This window comes from Sciurus carolinensis, chromosome 4 (assembly GCF_902686445.1).
Source record: "Sciurus carolinensis chromosome 4, mSciCar1.2, whole genome shotgun sequence".
Lineage (NCBI taxonomy): Eukaryota > Metazoa > Chordata > Mammalia > Rodentia > Sciuridae > Sciurus > Sciurus carolinensis.
Window position 1 is genome coordinate 146670689 of NC_062216.1, and position 24164 is coordinate 146694852.

Here is a 24164-nt window from a genome sequence, read left to right on the forward strand (position 1 = left end):
TTGATGAGGTACCACAACCTGTGATCCCAGTGTATACCCAAGGCCTTGCTTGCCTTGTAGGAGCAATCTTACAAGCACAAGCAAAACAAAAGATAATTTCTAAAACCTACATCAACACTCTGAAATTTAAAAAATTTTTTTTTCTGGAATAGGGAGGGGAAAAGATAATAAATTAAAAAAATATTTTGAGGCATTTGAGAAGAAGCAGAAAAATAGTTTAAACAGTATCAGACTACGAAGTGTTGGAGTTGCAGGTTTGGGAAATACTACTTTGTGTCCTAAATTCTCAAGTCATATTCTGATGACACTATATCCAGGACTTAACAATTTTTCCATTTAGAAGATCATATTCATATTAATATATGACAAGGAATATTTCCATAACTGTTTGAAAAAGATTGGGCAACAGAATTTAGTCAGACACATACATCTGTCTCGAATTTTCAAATGTTTACCCTGATGTCCCATACACCTGAACTTCACCCTGTATTTGCTACCTTGACTGATTAGAGCAACATCTGACTATCTCCAAGTCGAGGCCTGGAAGTCACTCCTTACTTCCCTATCTAGTAAGTCAACAAACACTATCGTTACCACTTCCTAAATATCCTTTGAACACTCTGCTTTCTATCCTGGTTCTGCTTGCCTTCAGGTAGATATATCCTAACACCCTTCACCTGGATTATTGCAAAAGCCTCTTAACTAGCCTCCCTGCTCTAATCTCCTATCCCCTCCTCCAGTCACCTATGTACTGTGCTTATTACCTTGCTTAAAGTGCCACCCAAGCAAATAAATCCCAGTGTAAACGTGTCACTGGCTCCCATCATCATAAAGTGCAACACCCAAGTTCTTTGGCAAGGCATCTTGCCACTGCACTGAACTTTGTACTCAGAATGGTCACAGTGCTTCAAACACACCTGTGCCTTCTCATGTGAGACTCTTTCCTGTCCCCAGACCTCCTTGACCAAGCTACACGGTTCAGTTTGCTCCCCATCTGCTATAACTATTATACTTACACTATATTGAGACTTCTAAAAAATCAACCTGTTTCTGTTTACTAAGCAGTAAGTTTTTTGAGGACAGAAATGATGATTAATTCATCTCTGTAAGACCAGCACCTAGCACAACGTGAGACACTAAAAAGAGCTCAATACATTTTGTTGAATTCCACTGGGAAGAATCAATACTTAAAAGTTCTTAGATCTAACCTGGCTGGCTCTTCTAGTGCCCTATAGAAGGCAAAGGCTACTTAATTATTAATCTCTATCACCTGATATCTGATGATTCATCAGGAATAACTGAAATCAGTAAAAACAAAAATTAGGAGGGAGCATTCAGGGACTAGTTCAGTGAGAACTCAAGGCAGATTTCCAAGAGCAGAAATCAAAAGTATAGTTTGGCCTGAATTCAAGCATAAATCCCAGAGATAACAAAGACAAGACTTGGCATCTGCAATGAAGGGAAGTCATGAGATAGTCAGCCAGTACCATCAAAATCCCCCTGATTTTTAGTTCTACACTGCGCACCCCAGCAGTCATCTGCTGGTTGTCTTTGTAAAGGCCCTCCTCTCCACTGCAGGCTGACCTGACCACTCCATCTTGTCTCAACAGGAAGCAAATGAGAAACTAAGACAGGAGTGCTGTGATTCCAGCTGTTTTTCCTCCCTTTGAATCTGGGTTGGTGTAATGACTTACTCTGAGCAACGGAATGGGTCAGAGGTGTCACTGTGTGCTTCAGGCCTACCTTGAAAGGTCAGCAGCTTCTGCCTTTATTCTCTAGGAACCCACCTGTTATTTATAAGAAAGACCAGATCCTCCTGCTGGAGGGGTATACATGGAGAACCAAGGCATCCTGGCCAAAAACAACACCGAGGCCAGCATTCTTTCACATTTCCAAATACAAAGCATATCAAACATTTATTGCTCTTACTTATCAGGAATCCAAAGTCTCACGGTTCTGTCCCGTGAGGCAGATGCAAGTAGGTTTCCAAGTGGAGAAAACTGCACACTGGTTACAACATCCTTGTGACCCACATATCTGAAAGCTCTAGCTTGCGGCTTCAAATTCCATAGCATGAGAAACGTATCCCAAGAAGCAGTAACTATCAAGAAACAGAAGAACAAACCATGGTTTGTTAAAACGCAAACACAGGCAGGTCTCATTACAATGGGTGGCACATCTGATAACAAGGTGTCCTGGTAACAGCAGGCCTGCAGGCTGCAAGGCTGACCAGGTAATAGCAAAAATATATTTTAAAAATACACAAAGCTACATCATGACTATGCAAAACTGGCTGAGTCCACACAACAGTATCACTGGCCCCTGCATAAATAAGAGCTCAGAAACTATTTACTAGGGGAAGACAGCACGTAGAACAGAGTGCTCCACACTGAGGGTCAGCTCTGTTTCTTACCCTCTGGGTAACTGGGAAGTTGCCTAACCTTCCTGTCATGTGGGTTGCATATGTTTTAGTTGTTGTTGTTGTTGTGTGTTTTGTTTTGTTTCTGAGAAGGATGGATGAGATAATTTTAAAAACTATTCACTTAGAAATAACAACACAGAAATAACTTACAGAATTTACAAGAATAGCAAGTAATATTCAAAAAACTCTACCCAAATACTACTGTTAAATTTTGCCCTATTTGGCTTATAATTTGTCCCTTTCTTTTTGTACATAAACACTTGTATACATACACACACACAAACACCCATAAAAATTTTTTTTTCTTGAACTATTTGGGAATAAGTTTTGTAATAATGACACTTTGATTCCTAATGGTTTAGTGGTTTTCCTAAGAATAAGGATGTTCTCTTGTGCACCCACAGCACAACTGTCAGTTTAGAAAATTAATCATAGATGCAATACTTTAATCTACCAACTGTTTTCTATTTCTGTCAATCAATCCAGATATGCTTTTATATGTAGACAAGATGATGTCTTTCTACTCTGAAGTTTTGACATTTCATGTTTAATAAAGAATCATGTGTCAGATATTAGCTTAAGACTTTAAGAGAAGAAGTTTGGAGGAAAAAATACAATCAATCAACAAATATATGAAAAAATTTTCAACATCTCCAGCAATTAGAGAAATGCAAACCAAAACTACTCTAAGATTGCATCTCACTCCAGTCAGAATGGCAATTATCAAGAATATAAGCAACAATAAATGTTGGCAAGGATGTGGGGAAAAAGGTACACTCATACATTGCTAGTAGGAATGCAAACTGGTGCAACCACTCTGGAAAGCAGTATAGAGATTCCTCAGAGAATTTGGAATGAAACTACCATTTGACCCAGTCATCCCACCCCTCAGTTTATACTGAAAGGACTTAAAATCAGCATACTACAGTGACACAACCACATCAATGTTTATAGCAGCTCAACTCACCACTGCTAAACTATGGAACCAACCTAGGTGCCCTTCAACAAATGAATGGATAAAGAAAATGTGGTATATATACACAGTGGAATATTACTCAGTCTTAAAGAAGAATCAAATTATGGCATTTGCCAGTAAAAAAATGGAGCTGGGGAATGTCATGCTAAGCAAAATAAGCCAATCCCAAAGAACCAAAGGCCAAATGTTTTCTGATATATGAATGCTAATTCACAATATGGGGGGAGAACAGAGGTACTTTGGACTAGATAAAGGAGGAGTGAAAGGAGGGGAGGAGGTATGGGGGTAGGAAGGATAGTAGAATGAGTCTGACATTATTATCTTATGTGCATATATGATTACATGACCTGTGTAACTCTACATCATGTATGACTGGAAGAATGAGACATTATACTCCATTTATGTATGATGTGTCAACATGCATTCTACTGTCATGTATAACTAATTAGAATTTTTTTAAAAAATTTAAAAACATGATATATATATTCTGAATTGGTTTGTTTCTGAATTATACAAACACACATGTATTAAAGAAAAACTCTAAGAGAAGGAAAATGAATGTGATCAATGGTAGAAATAAATGCCTTAGCAAGGAATGAATGAATAAACAAATTAAAGACAGATCTACACATTATACACATATAGTCCCCAAAGAGTCCCAATAATAAGAATTAGGCAATGAGAACCACTAAGTCTAGGCTATAGAATGCTTAGAAAGGCTACAGTTTTATAAACTTGAAACATAATTAGTATCACTGTTAAAGGAGAAACAGCACCTGGCTTTATACAGTTACTGAAGCCCTACAAGTTTGTTAGCCAATATGTAAAATACACATGAACTTAGCCTAAACATATTTCCATGTAAACAGTTAAAGCGAGTTTATAAATTTTAAACTACAATGCCACTTAGCACCCTTTTTTAAAAAAGTACAACATGCTAATGTTCAATCACAGCTCATCTAAATTATAAAATATTCATACCAGGGTCTAAATTATCTGAGACTACTATAGACAAAACAGGGAAACAGTGAGTTATCATTGAGCATCATGCTTAGGACCCTACTGAGTTCAAGTATTATGCTGCAACAAGATATACAAAAGCAAAGAATCACAAGACAGTAGGGGAGACATTGCTAATATCGTACACATACAGAGGACTTTTATATATTATTTAGACTTGAATACTGAATGAGGTGATTTAGGTGGTCCTTTCTAAGGAAAGTACATCTGAATCAAGAGCTGAGTGAAATGAGGAATGACCCCATGTGGAAAACATAAGGCAATAATGAACTTGGGAGACTGAAGAATGGTAAGGAGGCCAGCTAGCCATAGTGGAGGGGAAAGGGAGAGAATAGTGAGAGGGAAGCCAACAAAGAGGCAGACATCAGGAAAGTAGCCATTTTATTCTAAGTTTAATGAGAAAGTGAATTATTTTATTCTAAGTGCAATGGGAAACCACTGTAGGATTTTGGACAGGAGGTATCGCATGATATGGTTTGAAAAATATTTTCATTCTGCTATGAGGAAAAGACAGTCTTTTCAAAAAATCATGTGGGGTAAACTAGATTTTAAGAAAAAAATGAATTAAGTTTATGTTATAAATAAAAATTATAGACAAATTTTAACTTTGCATATTATATACGAAAATCAAGTCTGTGGATTATAGATCAAAATGTGGTAGATAAAACAAAAAATTTTTAGAAGAGAACAAGTTATCTTCATGACCCTAGGGTAGGCAGACTGCTGAAGCACATGAAAATTACTAATCATGGTGAAGAAAAGAACAATTTGTAGTATACAAAAATTCATACAATTGTGCATTGAAAGAACTACTAACCAAATGAAAAAGAAAGCCAGATTAGGAGATGATATATTCATCCAATATAACAAAGTGTGCTTAGACAGAACATACAAATCTATAAGAAAAGTACAAGATCCAATTGGAAAATAGGCAAAGGGCTTAAAACAGGCACTTCATGAAAGAAGCTATCCAAACAAGCAATAAACATATGGAAAGGTGCTCAATTCCACTGGTGATCAACCAAACACAAAATCACAATGGTATATCATTATAAGTTCACCCAGAATGGTCACAATGAAAAAGATCAAAAACAGCAAACCTTGGTGGGGATGCAGAATGACTAGAACTCTTATGTGACTTAACAGTTACACTCTTAGATATATATCCAACAGAAATTCATGTTTGGCAAAAGGCATATACAATAACATCAGTGGCTGCACTATTCAAAAGAGATCAAAACTAGACACCCAACTGTCATCAAAGCAAACTGCATACATTTATGCGTATAACTCCTGTATGCTTAAATTACATTTGTATGATGTTTAAAAAGAAGTAAAACTAACCTATGAAGTCAGAAGTAAATTTAGAGATTATTTGGACTTCTAGCATGTTAGATAGAGTTTGGATAAGTGTCCCCTAAAGACCCATGTGGTAAAGGCTTGGGTACCAGCCTGTGGTGCTATTGTGCAGTTGTGGGACTTTAAAGATGTTGAACCTAGGGGAGGAAGTTAAATTATCTGGATGTGACCTTGAGGGGTATTAGGACCCCAGCCCCTTCCTGTCTCTCTTTGCTTCCCAGCAGCCACAAATGAGCAGCTTCCACCATGAAATCCTTCCTCATCACAAGCCTGAAAGTGACAGGGTCAACCAACCATGGACAAAAGCCCCCGAAACTGGGGCTAAGGTTGTAGCTCAGTTGGTAGAGTGCTTGCCTAGCACAGGTGAGGCAGAGGGTTCAATCCTCAGCACCAAATATAAATAAATAAATTAATAAATTATGTGAGCCAACATAAATCCTTCCTCCTTAGAAGTTGTTTATCCCAGGACCTTTATCAGAGTAACACAAAAGCTAACACATGGCAGTATTGGTAATGCTTGGGTATTGGTTGAATGGCCACATCACATTGTGAAAATTGATCCAGCTATGCACTTATAATTTGTACAAGTTTTTGGCATATATCTATTTTTCAAAAAACATTTAGAAAAAATATAAAATGATCATTATAGCTGTTGTGTGGAGAATACAGAAAGGCAGGGAGACAGAACTGAAGAAAAACAATTCACAAGTTTTGCAATAATCCAGTCAGCAGAAGGTGGTAGTCTGTGTTACTCAGGTTTGTGTTGCTGTGACAAAAAGAAATACCTGATGAGAACTACTTACAGGAAGAAAAGTTTATTTTGGCTCACATTTCAGAGATGTATTCCATGGGGAACCAACTTCATTGGTTCTGGACCAAAGGTGAAGCAGAACATCACAGTGGAAGGGCATGGTGGAGGGAAGCTGTTCTGTTTAGGAAGCAGAGAGAGAAAGGGAAAGGGATCGTAGGGAAGATGCACCCTTCCAGGGCACACTCCAGTGACCCACCTCCTCCAGCCACACCCCACCTGCTTACGGTTACCACCCAGTTAGTCCATTGGAACCAGAATGGACCGATCAAGTGACAGCTCTCACAACTCCATCATTTCGCCTCCAAACATTCCTGCAGTAACACAGGAAGTTTTGGGGAACTCCACATATTCAAATCACAATAGAATCTAAGCTAAGTTTGAGAACACGGAAATGGGAGAGGCAGTTAAAATCAAGACACATTGTAGAGGTAGAGTTTAGGGGCTTGCTAATGCATTAGCAGTGAGAGAGATAAAAAGAGAAGTAGCAAAAGTGCCAGCCTTTTGGAAGGAATACCCAGAAAAATCCTAATGCCATTTAATAAAATGGGAAGAGAAAGGGGTCTGGAGTGAAGCAGGATGGTGCAGAAATCAAGAGTTTGTTTTCAGACATAGTAAGTTTGAGATGTGAACCAGACATACAAGTGGAAACATCAAGTAGGAAGATGGATATATCTACCTGGTGCTCAGAGAGAGGTTTTGACTATATAGTACGGTGATTAAAAAGAACAACCTGTAGAATTAGACTTAGGTGAGGTGGCATTTCAGAGGCCTATTGAATATGAGACACCTGAAGCAGAAATATTCCAATTACGACAGGGTAGCTCAGGGCACATTCTATATTTTCTTCTAAATTTCAGGAACACTGGAGAAAAAAAAAAAAAAGAATACTAATATATAAAACCCCATAAAGCATTTTTACTAAAAATTATGAAAACCAATGCTGAATTTTCCTACTTAGTTCCTTAACCTTCTTTCTTACCAAAGAATTGTCCTATCAAACTCAATACCATTATAATAAAAAGTATTTGATTTCTGATGTCAATGTTGTACTGTGTCAACGTGGCATTTGCTTCTATGTTTCCATGGAACCACACCCTAAATAAACATTACCACATAACTTAAAATGTCAAAGCACGTAGCGTTCATCCTCAACTTGTCTATTTTGAGATAAAATGTCAAAAGAAGGAAGTTAAGAAAAAGATTAGCAAGCAAACCTATCAATCTAAAAAAAGACTTTATATTTTCTTTGTATATGCTTATACATTCTTGAAACAATAGTGAATTATTTTAAGAAATCCTTGTGAGGACATCTGAGAGAGCAAAGCCCATGCTCTCCTGGCATACTGCTTTGTTGCTGGAAGTGACAAAACAGAACATACTAATGGGAACCATGATTCTTTGCATGCTGTCCCCAAAGCCAGTAGCTTTTGTGTTACCTTGAATAGAAATAACTTTCTTTAGTTAACCCAAGCTCTCTCATTCATTGATTTAACAGAAACCAACTGCAATTACTAAGAAGTTTGCTCTGTCTAGAGTACTACTTTCTAAAAAAGAAATGGTACTGCCGTCAGTTGCTGTGTTTTGTTAAATATCGTATTTGTCTTTTCAAATGGTAAAACATGCACCTAATTCAAAAGGGTACTTCATGAAACCCCCTTTCCACTCCTTGGTTGCCTGGTTCCCCTCTAAGAGGCAACTCACATTACCATTTTTTGCATTACCATTTTCTCAGGAATCTCTATATACTTATATGAATGGGTGTGTCCATTTTCATGTACTTTTTATACAAATGATAGTATACTGTACTTGCTCTTTTGCATGTAGCCTTTCAGTTCTCCCTTCCCTCAGCCCGTTTAGTACAATATATTTTGGAGGTCATGTTTTGTTAATATAGCTCCCTTATTCTGTTCTTCCTCTATTTTTGGTAATTTTTTTTTTCTGGTCATTTCAAGCTTACAGAAAAATTACAATGTAGGACACAAAACTTCCACACAATTCCCACCTAGATTTTGCCATGTTTTACATTTTGTCCATTTTCTTTATCATTTTCTCTCTATATAAGTACTTTTATATATGTATATATTTTTAATAGTCATTTGCAATGAAATTAGAAATGTAACAACATTTTATTACTAAGTGATTTGTCCCTACCAAAACGCATGCTGTGATTTGGTCCCTAATGTGAGAGTGTTAAAGAGGTGGTGGGGACTTTCAAGAGCATTTGGGATGATGAATGATTTAAAGACTGTGAAGACTCCCTTCCATACACACATGGACATGCACGTGAGTGCGTGCGCACAGGCAGGCACACACACCTTTGTCTACCTGTTCAGCTCAGCAACTTCTCAGGAATTCTGCCACACAAATTTCAGCCTCCAGCAGTCATCCCAGAACTCTGATGTCTGCCTCCTCAGCTCAGCCAGGATGCCACTGCTTCAGTTCTATTCTTTCTGCTGTGTTGCTGGAAAAGTATCCCTCTAAAAAAAGTCAAGGTAATCCAGGGACTCACCTTGCGTGTTTGTCTTCTTGCAAGGATCATCATTTTGTACTTTCTGAAGCTCACTGACTGAAAGCAGTGCTGTCTCATGTATTTTGCCTAATTTTACAGCTGTTTCATATACCTATTACAGCCCTGGCTGGAGGCATAAATCTGCCTCACTCTTCCTAATATCTGTATAATGTTTTGTGTGTAGCTGTATCTTTAAATTATTTAAGCAGTCCACCCTATTTAAGTTGTTTGCAATCTCAAGCTTTTTACAAATGATGTTGCAATGTACAAGTGTGATTTCCAATGTATAAATATACTGTTGTGACAAATTCTTAGAAGAATTATTGCTGGGGCTGAATCAAAGAGCATATACATCAGAATTTGCTGAAAAGGTTCATGTCCATAATGAAGTGCTTGACATGACTTTACAAATTTGAATTACATTTCTTCTCAGGACTTTTCATTCTATATTCAAAAGAATGCTGATAATTCCCACCACCATCACGGAGAAATCCTTGGGTGTTTCTAGGATTCCTGAAGTCTTCTTACATATTTCATTCTTCTATTACATTCTACTATAAAATCCACTACTGGAAATAAACTCAGCTTTCTAGTTTGAAGGTACCATGACTATACTTTCTGCTGCATTTCCAGCTTCCTGCTGGTCTTTGAGTCACGAAAGAGACACTGGACTGCCTTGTGCATGTACAAATCCATTGGGAATTCTAACGAAATGAGTGAAAAGGAGATCTCTATGAACACTTTTAAGAAAAGAAAAATAAAATACCATCCCCAGGCAAACACTTTAATAAACCAAAATGGAATTAAGGGTGAGGGTTGCACGATAAAATGACAATACTCCAAACTAAAACTAGATAAATTTTAACACTCAAACACTGTCAGAATTAGTTTGTGCTATCCAGGTACATCATATAATAATGAAGTGGTAGCATTCATTTAAAATTCATCTTCCCTGAATGAGGAAATAAAATGAATGTTTTCTTTCTAGCTGGTACTTTGTAATTAGCTTGCTAGTATTTAAGTAGGATCAAAAGGAACTGTGGGCACTCTAAAAAATAATCTTTAGTAATGACAATCTATAGAAAATGATTTTAATTCATTCAAATTCCACATGTCTTTGAAGACTCACACACAGAACTTCACTGAGTTATCATTATAGGCCTGGTTCTTTTAAACACTTAATGTGCATTCTTTTATTTAATCCTCACAGCAAGGCAGGTAAATATAATTATTCCTATTTATAGATAAAAAGGGATCTTAGTGAGGTTAGGTATCTTTAGACGGTAGAGCTCAACTTTCAACCCACTCCTATCAGACTCCAAAGCCCAGGCTTTCAACCAATAAGCCAATGCTTCTCAAAGCAGAGGATTTATGGATTATCTCAACTAGAATTACTGAGGACCTTGCTAAAAATGTACATTTCTAGGAAAATCAGACATTCTTCAAAGTGAAAAATCAGGAATATGAATTTTTGACAAGTTTCTCACTTCTGATGCACATTGAAATATGAGAAATACTGCACTCTGTGTTATGGTGTGGATGTGTGGTACCCCACTAAAGCTCATGAGTGAGACAGTGCAAGAAGGTATGGAGGTGAAATGATTGGGTTATGACAGCCTTAGCCCAGTTGGTGAATGAATCTCCTGATAGGGATTAACTGAGTGGTAACTGAAGGCAGGTAGGTATGGCTGGAAGAGGTAGGGCATTAGGGGTGTGCTTTTGGGGTTTATATTTTGTACTTGGTGAGTGGGTCTTTCTCTGCTTTCTGATCACCATGTGAGCCACTTCCCTTCACCACATCTTTCCACCATGATATTGAGCCCCACAAGTTCCAAGGAATGGAACCAGTCACTTACGGACTGAGACCTCTGAAACTGTGAGCCCCCAAATAAACTTTTACTCTTCTAATTGTTCTTGTTGGGTCTTTTAGTCATAGCAGCAAAAAAGCTGACTACAACACTCTGATATTGCCTCTCACTGTGTAATTTTCTTTAGCTCCTGAATGTGATTATTAAAGCTAAAACAGAAGCTCAACAAAGCTACTATACAGACAGGCTACCTCCAAGAACTTTAAAGAAAGAGAATTTTCAGGAAACTTCTTTCAGTATGGTTTCACTATAGGGAAAATAACTTTTATTTTATTATTATTATTATTATTTTGTGGTGCTGGGGATCGAACCCAGGGCCTTGTGCTTGCAAAGCAAGCACTCTACCGACTGAGCTATCTCCCCAGTCCAGGAAAATAACTTTTAAAATCCCAAATCTGACTCTGCTGCTATTCAGTAAAAAAAAAAAAAAAAAAAAAAAAAAAAAAAGAGAGAGAGACTGACTTTTTCTTTACCATCATTTATTCTACAAACATCCCACATGTTAAGTAGAGATTGAGTCAATGATGGTGTAACCTTGAAGGAGAAAAGGGGGAAAAGTGATAAAGTCAATGTTAAAATTATATATTTAAAAGTTAACTTTTAAAGTCCAGCTCAGATTCTGCAAACCGTGTGAAAACCTTTTCATGTTTGAAGGTGGTTCTCTGGAAAAGAGCGATTAGCCTAACAGAGAAGAATCAGACTCTGAACCAGGTACAACACACCTCTCTTTGTTATTCTACACAGTTTTGAGCAAATTATTACACTTCCAATTTCTGCATCCATAAAAAGTGATGATAACACCTCCATGGACCATTGTTTCTTCCATTTCTTCCCTTTCATCACATCCCAACCCAGCCTATGAAACTCAAGATTCCACACCTTCCAAGAGGCTATGGAGAGGCAGGGTTTACCATGTCCCGCACTCCATTTCCTCCAGTTCTGAACAGAAGTTTGAGTTTTCAGTGTGTGGTCATAATCACTGTGCAAACCTAAACTCCCATATTCCCTTTGCATGTTTTCTGTTCTTCCCAAAAGCTACCACTGGGTCAGAGGAGCCCCTACATGGATGATCTCCCTTAAAGCTAACATCTTCCTCTCTGAAAGTTCCTCCTCTTCCTTAGCTACTCACGCCTTGTCTCTGACTCTGCTTGGGAATACCAAGTTTCCTGAACCCCTCTTAAGCAACAATAATTTTCTCATCCTTTACCTACTTCAGGACACAGTTTTTCTCTCTGTTCCAACTGCTAGTATTATTAGTTTGTTCAACAGGTATCTGACCTCTTTGACATGTGGGGGAAGGGAGTAATGCTCAGTATAAAAACAGACAAAATCTCTAAATCAGGAGCTAAGATTCAAGTGAAGAAACAGGCAAATAGATCATATATAAGTAGGAAAATACATAATTTTAATTTATTTTTTAAAATACATTTTAAATTGACACATAATTGTAAATACTTACAGACATTTCAATACATGTATACTATGTGCAACGATCAGGTCAGGGTAATTGGTATATCTATCACCTCAGATCTATCATTTCTTTGTGGTAGGAACTTCAATATTCTATTTATTAGTTACTTTGAAATATTCTATTTAAATTTTTAAATTGTATCAAGGGAACTGGAAGATAAAGCAGGAAATCATAACGATAATTTTGTGTGAGGGTGGAATATTTAATGTAGCTACAGTGATCAGTGTTATTTTAGGGGGAGGCATGAAGGACGAGGAGCCACACAACCAAAAAGATGGGGTGGTAAACATTTGAAACAGAAGAAAATGGTCTCTACAGAAACTTTTTCTTCATGCCTACTCAGCAACCTATCCTATAGTCACACCCTGGAACTTGTTACCAGCAGCACCTGAACACTTTGCAAATCACTAATCAAAATCCCCCATAACAGCCTGCTTCATTTTCTATGACCTACTCACAGCTTCTATCTTATCCAGAATTCCAATCTACTGACCTATATTCTCAGAGGCTCCCTCTCACCAACTTCATCTCACTATATAACATCATCTTTACTTTATAACACTCTTCTTCACATACCTTCAGTTCCTTGACTCTCCCTTCTTTAAATTCCCCTGGCAAAATCCCACTCAATATTTTCTGAGAAACATTTGTTCTAATAAGAACTTGCTGAACAACTCTTCCCCCATTAACAGATTGGAAACACTATAAACTCATGAGCACTCATTTCACATGGCTTTTCTACATGACAAAGTGTGTACAATTCTCTATAAATTCTCTGCCCCACTCTCTAATAAGTAATGACTTTCTCCTCTTTCTTCAGCATTTCTACCCTACTCTAGACTTTGACTTTCAAAGATCCTATGAAATGTCTTTCCCTCCTGTCTGATTATTTTTCCTTAGAGTCTTTTGCTATCTCCTCTTCTGATCTGAAGTTTGGTTCTATTTAGGACTCAGACATGGGCCATTTGCTCTCAATGCTCTACTTTTTCTCAAGTGATCTCATCCCTTTTTAGGACTTTAAAAACCATCCGTATGCATGTTTTAGTTTTTTGCCACTATGACTAAAAGACCTGAAAGAACACTTTTAGAGGAGGAAAAGTTTATTTGGCACTCACAGTTTTAGAGGTCCCAGTCCACAGACAGTATGCTTCATTGCTCTGAGCCCAAGGTGAGGGAGAACATCATGACAGAAGTGCATGGTACAGAATACAGTTCAGGACATGACAATCAGGAAGCAGAGAGAACTCCACTCACCAGGGACAAAATATATACCCCATAGGCACACCCACAGTGACCTACCTCTCCCAGCCACACCCTACCTGCCTACAGTTATGACCCAGTTAATCCCTATCAGTGGATTAATGCACTGATTAGCTTAAGACTCTTGTAACAATCATTAAACCTCTAAACTTTCTTGCATTGTCTTACATGAGCTTTTGACAATCATTCTAGTTTGAAGGCCACCAACCTATTGTGAATCACTGTTATCTCCTGTTAATGTTACTGTAAAAGTTCCTAAAAGCTTTCTCTACTAAGTAGTTCAGTCTCCACATAGCCGGGATGATCTTTCTGAGGTCTAAATCAGATCATGTCATTCCCTTACTTAAACACTTCAACAATTCTCACAACACTCAGAAGAAAATCCCCAAATATGTTCCAGTATTCTATGGCTGCCATAACAAACTACTGCAAACTTACAGGTTAAAATCAACAGAAATGTACTCTCTCACAGTCCTTTAAGTCAGGAGTGAAGGTATTAGCAGAGATGTACTCCCTCCAAAGTCCCCAGGGGAGATTCCATTCCCTCCTTCTTCCAGTTTCTGGTGCCTCCAGGCAATGGTGGTTCTGCAGCTGCATCACTATCTCCCCAGCTGGCTTCACTTGGTCTCCCTTATCTCCTCTGTTTCTCTTTTAAGAGCACTTTCCCCTTTGAATTTAGGGCCCACCACACAATTCAAGTTAATCTAATCTCAAGATCCTTAATTACAAGAACCAAGACCTTTTCCCCAAAATAAGGCCATATCACAGGTTCCAGGAATTGGGTCATGCACACATTTGGAAGGCCACCATTTAACCCATTACAGGGTCTGCAACCCTGCCCAAACTGACTTTGCAATTCATCTCTCTTTTCCTTCATCAGGTTCCCCCACACCTTTCTGGAATCCTTTTACTTCCTTGATTTAGTACAAGCTCTTTTCCACCCTTGGTCTTTGCTTATTCTACTCTCTCTTCAGTCTACCTAGTGAACTCCTCTTCAGTGCTTCAGTTAAATCTAACTTCTGCAGAGGATTATTTCTTGACCTCAATCATTTAAGTATGTTTTCACCGTTATCACTCCTCAATACATACTGTTTCTTCACTTCACAACATTTGATTGTTTTCCTTTGATCCATCAATTTGCATGTAATGCACGGATTTCCAGATTTACTTGTTAATATTTGCCTATACCACTGGACCATTAACTCTGCATACCATTTTAGGAAGCACATCTGCTTTGTTCTCCTCTGTAAGTATACCAGAATAGAGGATAGTATCTGGCACCCAGTAGCAGTAACTAAGTAAAGGAGAACTAAAGAAATAGAGAATTTCCCCTCACCCCTTTGGAACATGATTAGATAAATGTGAATAAATGGGCTAGAACAGTGACCAGATAGCTGAGGAGGACATCACCAACTTGTAGTGGCTAATCTCTCAGTGAGAGCTTGGTATCAAGGAAAAAACAGCACCCAATTATTAGCAAGTTAGGACTTCTCTATTCTTTCATTCTGTCATGAACAACTATAAAATTCAGACACTAATTTCACCTTTTATAATACTCTCTCTCCTATCCAAACAGATTGAAATTTCTGAGAAGTTTCAGGAAAAACACCAATACAAATTGATTCCCTGATCCACTTAGCATTAAGCAGAAGCTGAAAGAGTTTACACATACATCAAAACTTTCTTAATTCTACAAATTACAAACTGATTTAAATATTATTAATAGTAAGTTCCCCTGGCTGTTCTTAAGTACAACATGCATGTCAGGCATGGTGCCCGGGCCTGTAAATTCCAGCAACTTGGGAGGCTGAGGCACAAGGATTGTAAACATAGCAAGACCCTCAGCAACTTAGTGAGAACCTTTCACAAAATAAAAAATAAAAAGGACTTGGGATGTGGCTCAGTGTTAAGTAACCCCTGGGTTCAATCCCTTGTACCAAAACATAAATTAAAAAAAAAAAAAAAAAAAAAAAAAACCAATAAACCAATAAATACAGTAAAACATACACAGAGATGCACGGAAAAATTTCTTTTGGGACACATGAAATTTCCCAGCATCTTTTTATTTTCCTGAAGCATTTTTAAAAATTGAAATATAATTTGCATACCACCAAATTTACCCCTTTAAAGTATATAATTCAGCCCAGGCATGTTGGTGCATGCCTTGTAATTCTAGTGGCTTGGGAGGCTGAGGCAGGAGAATTTTGAGTTCAAAGCTAGCCTCATCAACTTAGCAAGGCCCTAAGTAACTTAGCGAAACCCCGTCTCTAAATAAAATTAAAAAGGGTTAGGGATATGGCTCAGAGGTTAAGCACTACTGGGTTCAATCCCCAGTACAAAAAATAAACAAATAAATAAATAACAAAGTATATAAGTTAGGTTTTGTACAAAGTTGTCCACCTACTATCACTAATTCCAGTACACTGTCATCAACTCCCCCCATTAAAAAAAACCATCCATACGAGCAATTGTTCTTTATTTCTCCCTCTCCTAAGCCATGGAAACCACAAATATATTGACTCTTTGGATTTTCTAGTCTTTTTTCATGAAACTGAAACACAGAGGTAATTTGCACAGGGTTCCAAGAGTCACTTAGTAAGAAAGCAGGGTTATGGCACACCTATTTACGATAACTTCTAAGGATATAAAAACAAAGAAAATGAAAATGTTTATTGTACTTCTACATATCCTGAATGTGGCTATAAGACATAAGATAAAAACAGTTCTTACAACAGCCATTCTTAGTTATTGTCTTACTAGGGAGAGGCAGAGGTGTTAGCCAGGAATCACTAAAAAGAAAGAGATATGCTACTTGAGGAAGGAAATTGTCCTTATGAACAGGGAAAGTGTGAGGTTATGTGATTTATAAGGTAGACATTTGTCTTTTCATCCCAGGGTTTTGAAATTAGTGCTTCTATAAATGCACTGAAAGAAAACAAAGCTCATTCTAAAGTTTAAAAAAAGAAAAAGAAATTAGTGCTCTTGTACCCGGGGTCCATTTGCCATTTGTTTTCTTATACAGTTGCCCTACAGAGTCTTATAGATCTTTAGATTGTTTCCAGTTTGTTCATGAGGAGTTAATGCAATAACAGTACTAAAACCACTTCAGAATACTTACTGGTTAATGACACCTTGAAAAATAATAAAGGAACAGTAAATTTTAATATTCTGTCTGTATTTTCAAGTAAGTAAAAAAACTAAAAGCTTAACTTGCCTCTCTTGTCATCATACATGTGGCAGTAATACCATAGACTAAAATCATCAGAATCCATTTGCAAAAATAATTAGACACACATTTTATTTTATGTCTTAATCAACATTACAAATACCATTAACAAAGGAAAAAAAGGATGAAAACTTCTCATCACATAGAAATAAATTCATCGTTCAAGAGATTAATCTGAACCCCAACAGTATTTGTGCTCATTCAAAAATATCATTAAAACAGTCATTCAAAAAGAAAAGTCAATACTAGATATTTTATTAATTAGAATTGAGTCCCCCAAACAACTAAGAATATACAACTTAGAAATAATATCATCTTTAATCTAGAAAATTTTGATTTGCTAACAAAAATGTATATGCAAAAGCCTACTACTGGGTGAGTAAACAAATTTTCTTTTACAAAGAAGTTATTTTGAGTTAGAGATTCTTCCAATGACTACATTATCATTTCCTTCAAAACATAAATGAGCTTATTTAGTCAATCTATTCCTAGAATTGGTCACTAAATGATAGAGTGAACATTTAAAGTGGAAACTCATTGCCCACTAAATATTTTCATGAAACTATTACAATGTATGTAAATTAGCTTAAAAGTCAACTCTTAATTCTCTATAATGAGAGTGCTTTGGTATCAATAGATTAGAATTAAGGAATCAAAATGTATTTTATATGTAACATTAGAGCATATTTTTGGAATTTAATTGGAATGTGCCAATATATAAAAACATCAAAGTCTTGTTTCTCTGTTACATATGATATTTTGAGGAATGAATAGCCTAACCATTCTGTATTATTGGGATAAATAAAGGATCGGTCTAAATTTTCCAACCAAAAGATCACTGGTTACACTCAACAATTTAGGGTAAAAGGTAAATAAAGAATTAAGTAAAGTACTCTTCCTCCCTTTTGATAAGAGCATCAGAATACTGAAATAAAATAACTCCAATAAGTACTTGTAGAATATAGTCATTTTAGCTCTCCCACATTATAGGATGTTAAAAAGAACACATAAAAAAAGAAATAAATAAGTAGAAAACAAAATTATTTTAGAAAGGAGACTGAGGGGGAGAGGGTAGGTTTAGGAGAAACTCTTTCAAAAAATTCAGAGTGTTATTATAAATTCTTTTTTGATTAAACCCAAGGTTGAGCACATTGCATATGAGATTTGGACAGTTTTTTTGATAAAATTTAAGGCTAGAAACTACAAACACAATTTCATTTTCAGAGGCAAAAGAGAAATAATAGCCACAATTACACAGCAATTATAATTTTTGATATGGTCTTCCTAAATAATTTTCTTACATTCAGATTTTGCAAAGTTCCTACTTGACAACTCATCAAACACTAAAAACAACTTCACCTATGAATACTGTGGACTAATTCTTTATGGAGCATCACACTTTTTAAAAAAATAATTCTAGAGCAAAGTGAAGTAAATTTAGATTTAATTTTAAATTCTATTTGTGATGTCTGAATATAACACTGGTATAAAATCAGTAAAAAAATACTTTAAAATTGTGTGTTTACTTTTCAAATAATTTAGTTTGGAAAAAAGTTTATGTTCTTAGTTATGTTTTAGACCTTAAAAGTTTTAATAACAAAATTGGTTCAACAATTGTCAAAATGAAATGACTAGAAACTGAACCCTCCTTTCCAGGTTCACACCTGGACTGAACATTACTCAACTGCTCAGCATTACTTATGTTAAGCGAGGACATAAAAAGTGTTGTAGAAATTGCATAGTGACTGAGTATGAGAAGGGGAGAATGTACAATCAACATTTCACTGGAAGGGATCATCAAGATCCAGTTCAGTACTCACAGATGAGGAAACTGAAGACCAAGTATGTCAAATGACTTGACCAAAGTAACATGCCTTGGCTGAGCCATTCATTAATTCAGTCATTCATTTACCCATTTACTAAAAGTTACTTACGTGCCAGGCTGCTAGGTGTTGAAAATGATAGAAGGCAGCAATTGCAATTGCCACGACAGTCTTTTTAACCTGTGATCTTAAGACAAATTCTTAAATTTCCAGATCAGCAAGAAATTGTAGAAGCCTTTGCAGAACCTGGCTTGCTTTCAGTTTCACACATTTAACACAGTTGAGTTTAATTTCAGAGCGGCCTCAACTGTGTTTACTTTAAATGATTAAGCATTAACAAAGGGAGACACAGTATTCTGAATGAGTCCCTTTCTAGTACATTCATAACTTAAGGAAGTGCAATCTGAAAACGCCCTAGACTCAAACAAATTCACAGAGAGGACAGTTTACGAAATTAATGATTTGAGGTATAAGTCAGTTAAGTCCAAGAGCTCAAGTTTACAAATTGTGGAATGTAAATATCTCCCCTTTCATTCAGATGTGAGTATGATTTTCTGAGATGCTGTATGTTAAAAAGACCTCCAAATTCACATTCAAACTGATGCCCTCTTCCAATGACAATATATTTACACTAGGTCTTTTTCTCCTTAAGAACAACTTTCTTTGATTTCTACTTGAGTAAAAGAAAATTAAACAATAAACAAAAAATAAAATTTAATGTGCTGGCTAACATAAATTCAAATCCTATGTAATCAAAATAGCAGTAGCTCAAACTGCACGTTTATGAGTTTTGAGAAAAAAATGAGATGTGCAGTGAACTTACCCACCAATATAAATCATACCCAATTTTGCTTGGACTTTTACATTCTGTAATGTGAAGTCTGGCACTTAAGTGTTCTGTGTATCTCAATTCACAGTCAATTTCTTTAAGGAGAAGAGACCATATAGACAAATCTCTTAAATAAAACAACTCATAAGTAAGGCACGTTGAAATATTAAACAGCAGTACTCTATGTACACAGTTTCAGTGTAATACCCCCAAATGAGCCACACCTTTCTAGTGCTCTCACAGACGTCTGTGAATTCTGATAAAATACAATCTTCACTGGGGCTACTGTCAGCTTATGATAAAAGTGCTGTTGTGCTCTATTTCTCAAAACGCCAAAGCTGATTATTATCTAGGGCATCACAAGTCCTCATTTGTACCTTAGGCAGGCCCTCAGGTGTCCGATAAGCACTAAGACACAGTCCTGAGTGCGGATGAAAAATAGTTCCATCATCTTTAAAATGCCAAATAATGTTTACTGGAACAGGGAACCCATCTTTAGGACAATTTTGCATTCCTACATAGTTTTTTTGCTCAGGAACCTCTGCACATAACTCAGTCACAGAATTAAACCTTATTTCTTTGTTTGAAGTATATTCAAAGAATTGATTGCCTCCTTGACCATGGCATCCAAACAATGAAAGGTTAGCACCTGTTGGGTTGTTGTCAGGAGAATTATAATCTAAACATTCAGAGGATATGCCCATACTGCGAATAGCCCCATGCCAGCCTGGCCTATCCTCTGGTATGTGTAAATTAGAAAACACATTTTTTAAATACCAGTCAAAGTTCTTGCATTTAAGTCGTTCTCGTAGTAATTTTCTTTCAGAAATATCTCCATAAGCTTCTTTCCGTGCAGGAGGGTTTCGATTGTAGAAATGCTCTTTGTATTCATCCATCCACACTTCTGCTGCCCGAGCAGTATTCTGTAGGAAATTGGGGCGAGCATATGGTGCCCGCTTAGGGAACACATGGCCCACGTGAGAACACGGGTGGATCTCCAATTTACCACCACACTGCCATACCCTAAATGACAGCTCAAGGTTTTCACCTCCCCACACTTCCATTCCAGTGTCGTAGGTTCCAAGATATTGAAAATATTTCTTGCTAACAGCAAACAGTCCTCCAGCCATGGTGGGTGATCTGATTGGGTCAATTCTGGATTGCCGCCTGTCCCTTTCATGCTTGGGGACAGAATGCCACTGGAAGGTTAATCGCCAATCAAACCCACCAATCATGGGTTCCCCGGTCTGCATATAGAATTCAAAAGTATTCCAATCAATAGTGTCTATAACAGGACAAACAATTGCTGTTTCATCTCTATCAATCCTTTCCAAAAGTGGTTCCAGCCAACCAGAATTACACTCACAGTGACAATCCAGGAAAGTGAGGACCTGCCCAGTAGCAAAAGTGGCTCCAATTAGGCGGGCCCTAACCAGTCCCTCTCGCTTATTGGTTCTAATCAAGCGAACTCTATCAAGATTGCTGATGTAAGTTTCAAGTTGTCCCTTCAAATAAGCTCTGTCACTCAAGTCATCAACCAAGATGATCTCCTTCAAAAGGACTGCTGGGGAAGTTTCTAAAACACTGTGAATGGTGCGGAGCAAAGTTGACCAGGCTTCATTATAGAAAGCAATGATAACAGAGGTGGTGGGAAGCTTCCTATAGTTGAACTTCTTGGATTTACATTCATACATTCTTTTATCCTCTATGTGGCGATGCAGAGAGATCCTGTCACTGAGGTAAATATTGATAGCGTATCTCTCAATGAGTTCTTCTTGCTGCTTCAGTTCGTCCTCATTGAGCTGGAGTTTGCTTGCTCTCCCCCACTCCCCAAGGGCATGGGAATCTGCAGGGGGTTTTTCATAAAGAGGTCGAGACAAATCCTCTGTCTTTTTCGCAAAGTTTGAGAGCCTTCTTGATCCCTGCTGCCTGGCATGGCCGGCCTCTGGGGAAGCATGGAAGGTAGAGACCGAGAGTTCCACCAGGATATAAGCTACTGTTAAAAGCGCCAGCAGCAGGAAGCTCTTGCCTGCCCAGGTCCACCTCACAGCCATCCGGATCCTCCAGGCTAGGACGTAGACCCGGCCACCAAGCCACCACGCAGAAGCGCTGCGAAACCCGCAGCTTGAGTGCCCGGCCCAGGTAGGGGTGAGTTTCCCTGTAGGTCCTTCCTTTCATGCACGCGCTCGGCTCCTTCCCAGCCACCCGAGTTCCCCAGGGGCCACCTGAGAACACTGGGTCCTCGGCCTCCGGCACAGACCAGTTCTTCTATCCCCACTTCCTCCTGCTCGTCTCAGAACTTTTCACAAACTCTCCGGCCAACACCCCACCCTCTCCGGGCCGAGGACAAACCCCTCCCCTTCCCACTCGCTCCTCCTGGTGGTTCATTTGCGAAAGTCATCTGCTAGGCCCAGCCAAACCGGGACCTGGATGACCAGAGAGTCCCTGGCTGGGCCAAGCTCCCCAGTCTCCCACCGCTCTTATCCCCCATAGAGGTTCTCAGTGGTTCTCCGGGGGCCAGCCTGCACAGAAGGAAAGGTTTACGGCCAACTAAACTGTTGTTTCATCACTAAAAGAAAAAAGAAAACTTACCAAGTTGTTTGCCGCTGGGGCTGAAGTTCACAGAAGTGATTGCAGCTTTGTGGCCTTTAAAATAACGCTCCAGAACGGGGTCCTCCTAGGAAGGAAAGTTGTCAAGTTTTAAAAGCAGGTGCTAATCTGAAACTCTGGGTCGGGACCTCGGCTGCCGGTTCCAGGGGAGGATCGGGAACCTCAGCACAGATGGCGGGTAGCGGAGTAGGAGCGCTGGGCAGCAGCATTCCAGCGGGCGCCGCACCCAGCACCCCAACAGGGAGACGCCGGGAGGTCGCTGCCCCCGCAGAGGGGCCAAAGCCTTCATCCCGGCTTCCCAGAATGGAGAGCGGACCCGGGACCACCTGGCGGATCATTCGGAACGCACGGCCCCAGGCCCCGCCCTCCGGCACGGAACCCGCAGGTGGCTTCAGTACTAGTCAGAAACCTCCCAGGTGATTCTGACGCAGGCGCTCCACGGAAACCCTCTGAGAATTCTGAGGGCCATGGGTCGGCCGGGCTCTGTCCGGAGCTCCGGGACCCGGGGAGGAGAGCCCGGCAGCCCGCCCTAGGCTCGGCGTTCCCGCTACCCGGCCCCAGAGAGACGCCGACGCCCCAGGGCGAGGGGTAGCGGCGGAGCCGGCTGCTGACACCTGCCACCATCTCCCGCCAGGTGTGGACAAGGTCCCGACCTGGCCGCGCAGCCCGCGGGAACGGCTCGGGAAGGGGCGGGCCAGCCGGTCCTTACCGGAGCGGAGGCCATGGGGGAAGCAGTCAGCTCCGGACTCCAGCCGGAGGGGGGAACCGGGGGAGGGGAAGGGGCAGGGTGGGAGGGGGGACCGTGCGGCGCCCGGAACCGTCTGCCCAGAGCGGCAGCGCCTCCCGGTCACTACAACAACGGCGGCCCAATCAAACCCCGCGCTCCAGGCGTGACCAGACGAGCCCGGAGACTAGGTTCGCGCAGGGGACTGCGGGGGGGCCCCTGTAGGTGCGCGGGTCGCTCCGGGATCAGGCGCTACCACACACGCCAAAGCAAAGTTTATTAACCATCGTTTTTTAACGCTAGCGTCCTCCGGGGTTTGATGCCTGGAAGGGGATGGTAATCTGGATGGGAATGAAAGTGACTGGAAGAGAAGGGGCTGTGAGCCTGCCATCGATGCAATCAGCGTTCTGTTACACGTTAAAGAGACCGCACCCACGGGTTTCTAACCCGTCCCCTAAAGCTTGCTGTGACAGGGGAGGGAGATTTGATACGAAGAGGAACAGCTTGCTAGGTATTAGTATATTCAGAGTATCTAAATCCCTGGAGGACAGATTTGAATTTGTATAATCACATTTCTCCATCCGCAGCTGGATACCTATGATGTTCATCTATTTTAATGTTTTTCTGCTGTTTGTTTCTATTCTCATCTGCTCATTTGCGAATGCTTTAGAATAATAAAATTACACAGTCTTTACAGACTTAGTAACATGTGTTTTTGGTTTCAGTTACTAGGCCACGTGGTAACTATAACCATTTCTACACTAAGCTTTCTTACACATAGTATCATTTGTACTTCAGCAACATTATGAGGTTGGCACAGTTACAAAATGTTACCAACCTTAGCAAATTAAACTTTATTCTTAGATATTGGTCTTACAGGCCTTACCAAAATAGCTCTTTAAAGTCCATATCCTTTTCTTTTTTTTTTTTTTAAACCCTGCCTCAAAAGATGAAGGATACAGCTGAAATTTATAGAATAAAGGTTCTTGGCAATAAAATGGCATGATAGACCATGGTAACATACATGTTCTGTATGAGCAAAGGGGCATATTACTTGCTTTAATTACAGGTTCTCTTAACTTGTGTAGTGACTGAGTTTAGCAATTAAACAGGTAGAAAATGGCTTTAGCTTGCAATACAGTATTAGTCTAATTCTAGAATGTTTCTTAAATATATGCTGTATGTACATGACCCTGAGGTATACAAATATGACTGAAATATTTTCCCTGACCTAAAGAACTCAGAAGTCCAGGTTG

The 24164-nt window shown here is 39.0% G+C and overlaps 1 protein-coding gene across 10 annotated transcripts in view; it reads right to left on the reverse strand.

The window, feature by feature from the left end:
- LOC124982321 (POC1 centriolar protein homolog B) overlaps window positions 1-23003 on the reverse strand; it is a 90251-nt gene extending 67248 nt beyond the window's left edge. For 6 of the 10 annotated variants that reach the window (XM_047548737.1, XM_047548741.1, XM_047548736.1 and 3 more), the window contains exons 1-3: window positions 22894-23003; window positions 22167-22251; window positions 1930-2101 (exon numbers count right to left, since the gene is read on the reverse strand). In XM_047548737.1, coding sequence (XP_047404693.1) covers window positions 1930-2101; window positions 22167-22251; window positions 22894-22908 — 272 coding nt within the window. In that variant the 5' untranslated portion in view covers window positions 22909-23003. Of the gene's footprint in view, window positions 1-1929; window positions 2102-6580; window positions 6706-13551; window positions 13651-14134; window positions 14330-16961; window positions 21520-22166; window positions 22252-22893 lie in introns of those variants that run through there. The other 4 variants (XM_047548733.1, XM_047548740.1, XM_047548739.1 and 1 more) reach the window with 4 other exon arrangements.
- Between the last annotated feature and the right edge of the window lie 1161 nt (window positions 23004-24164).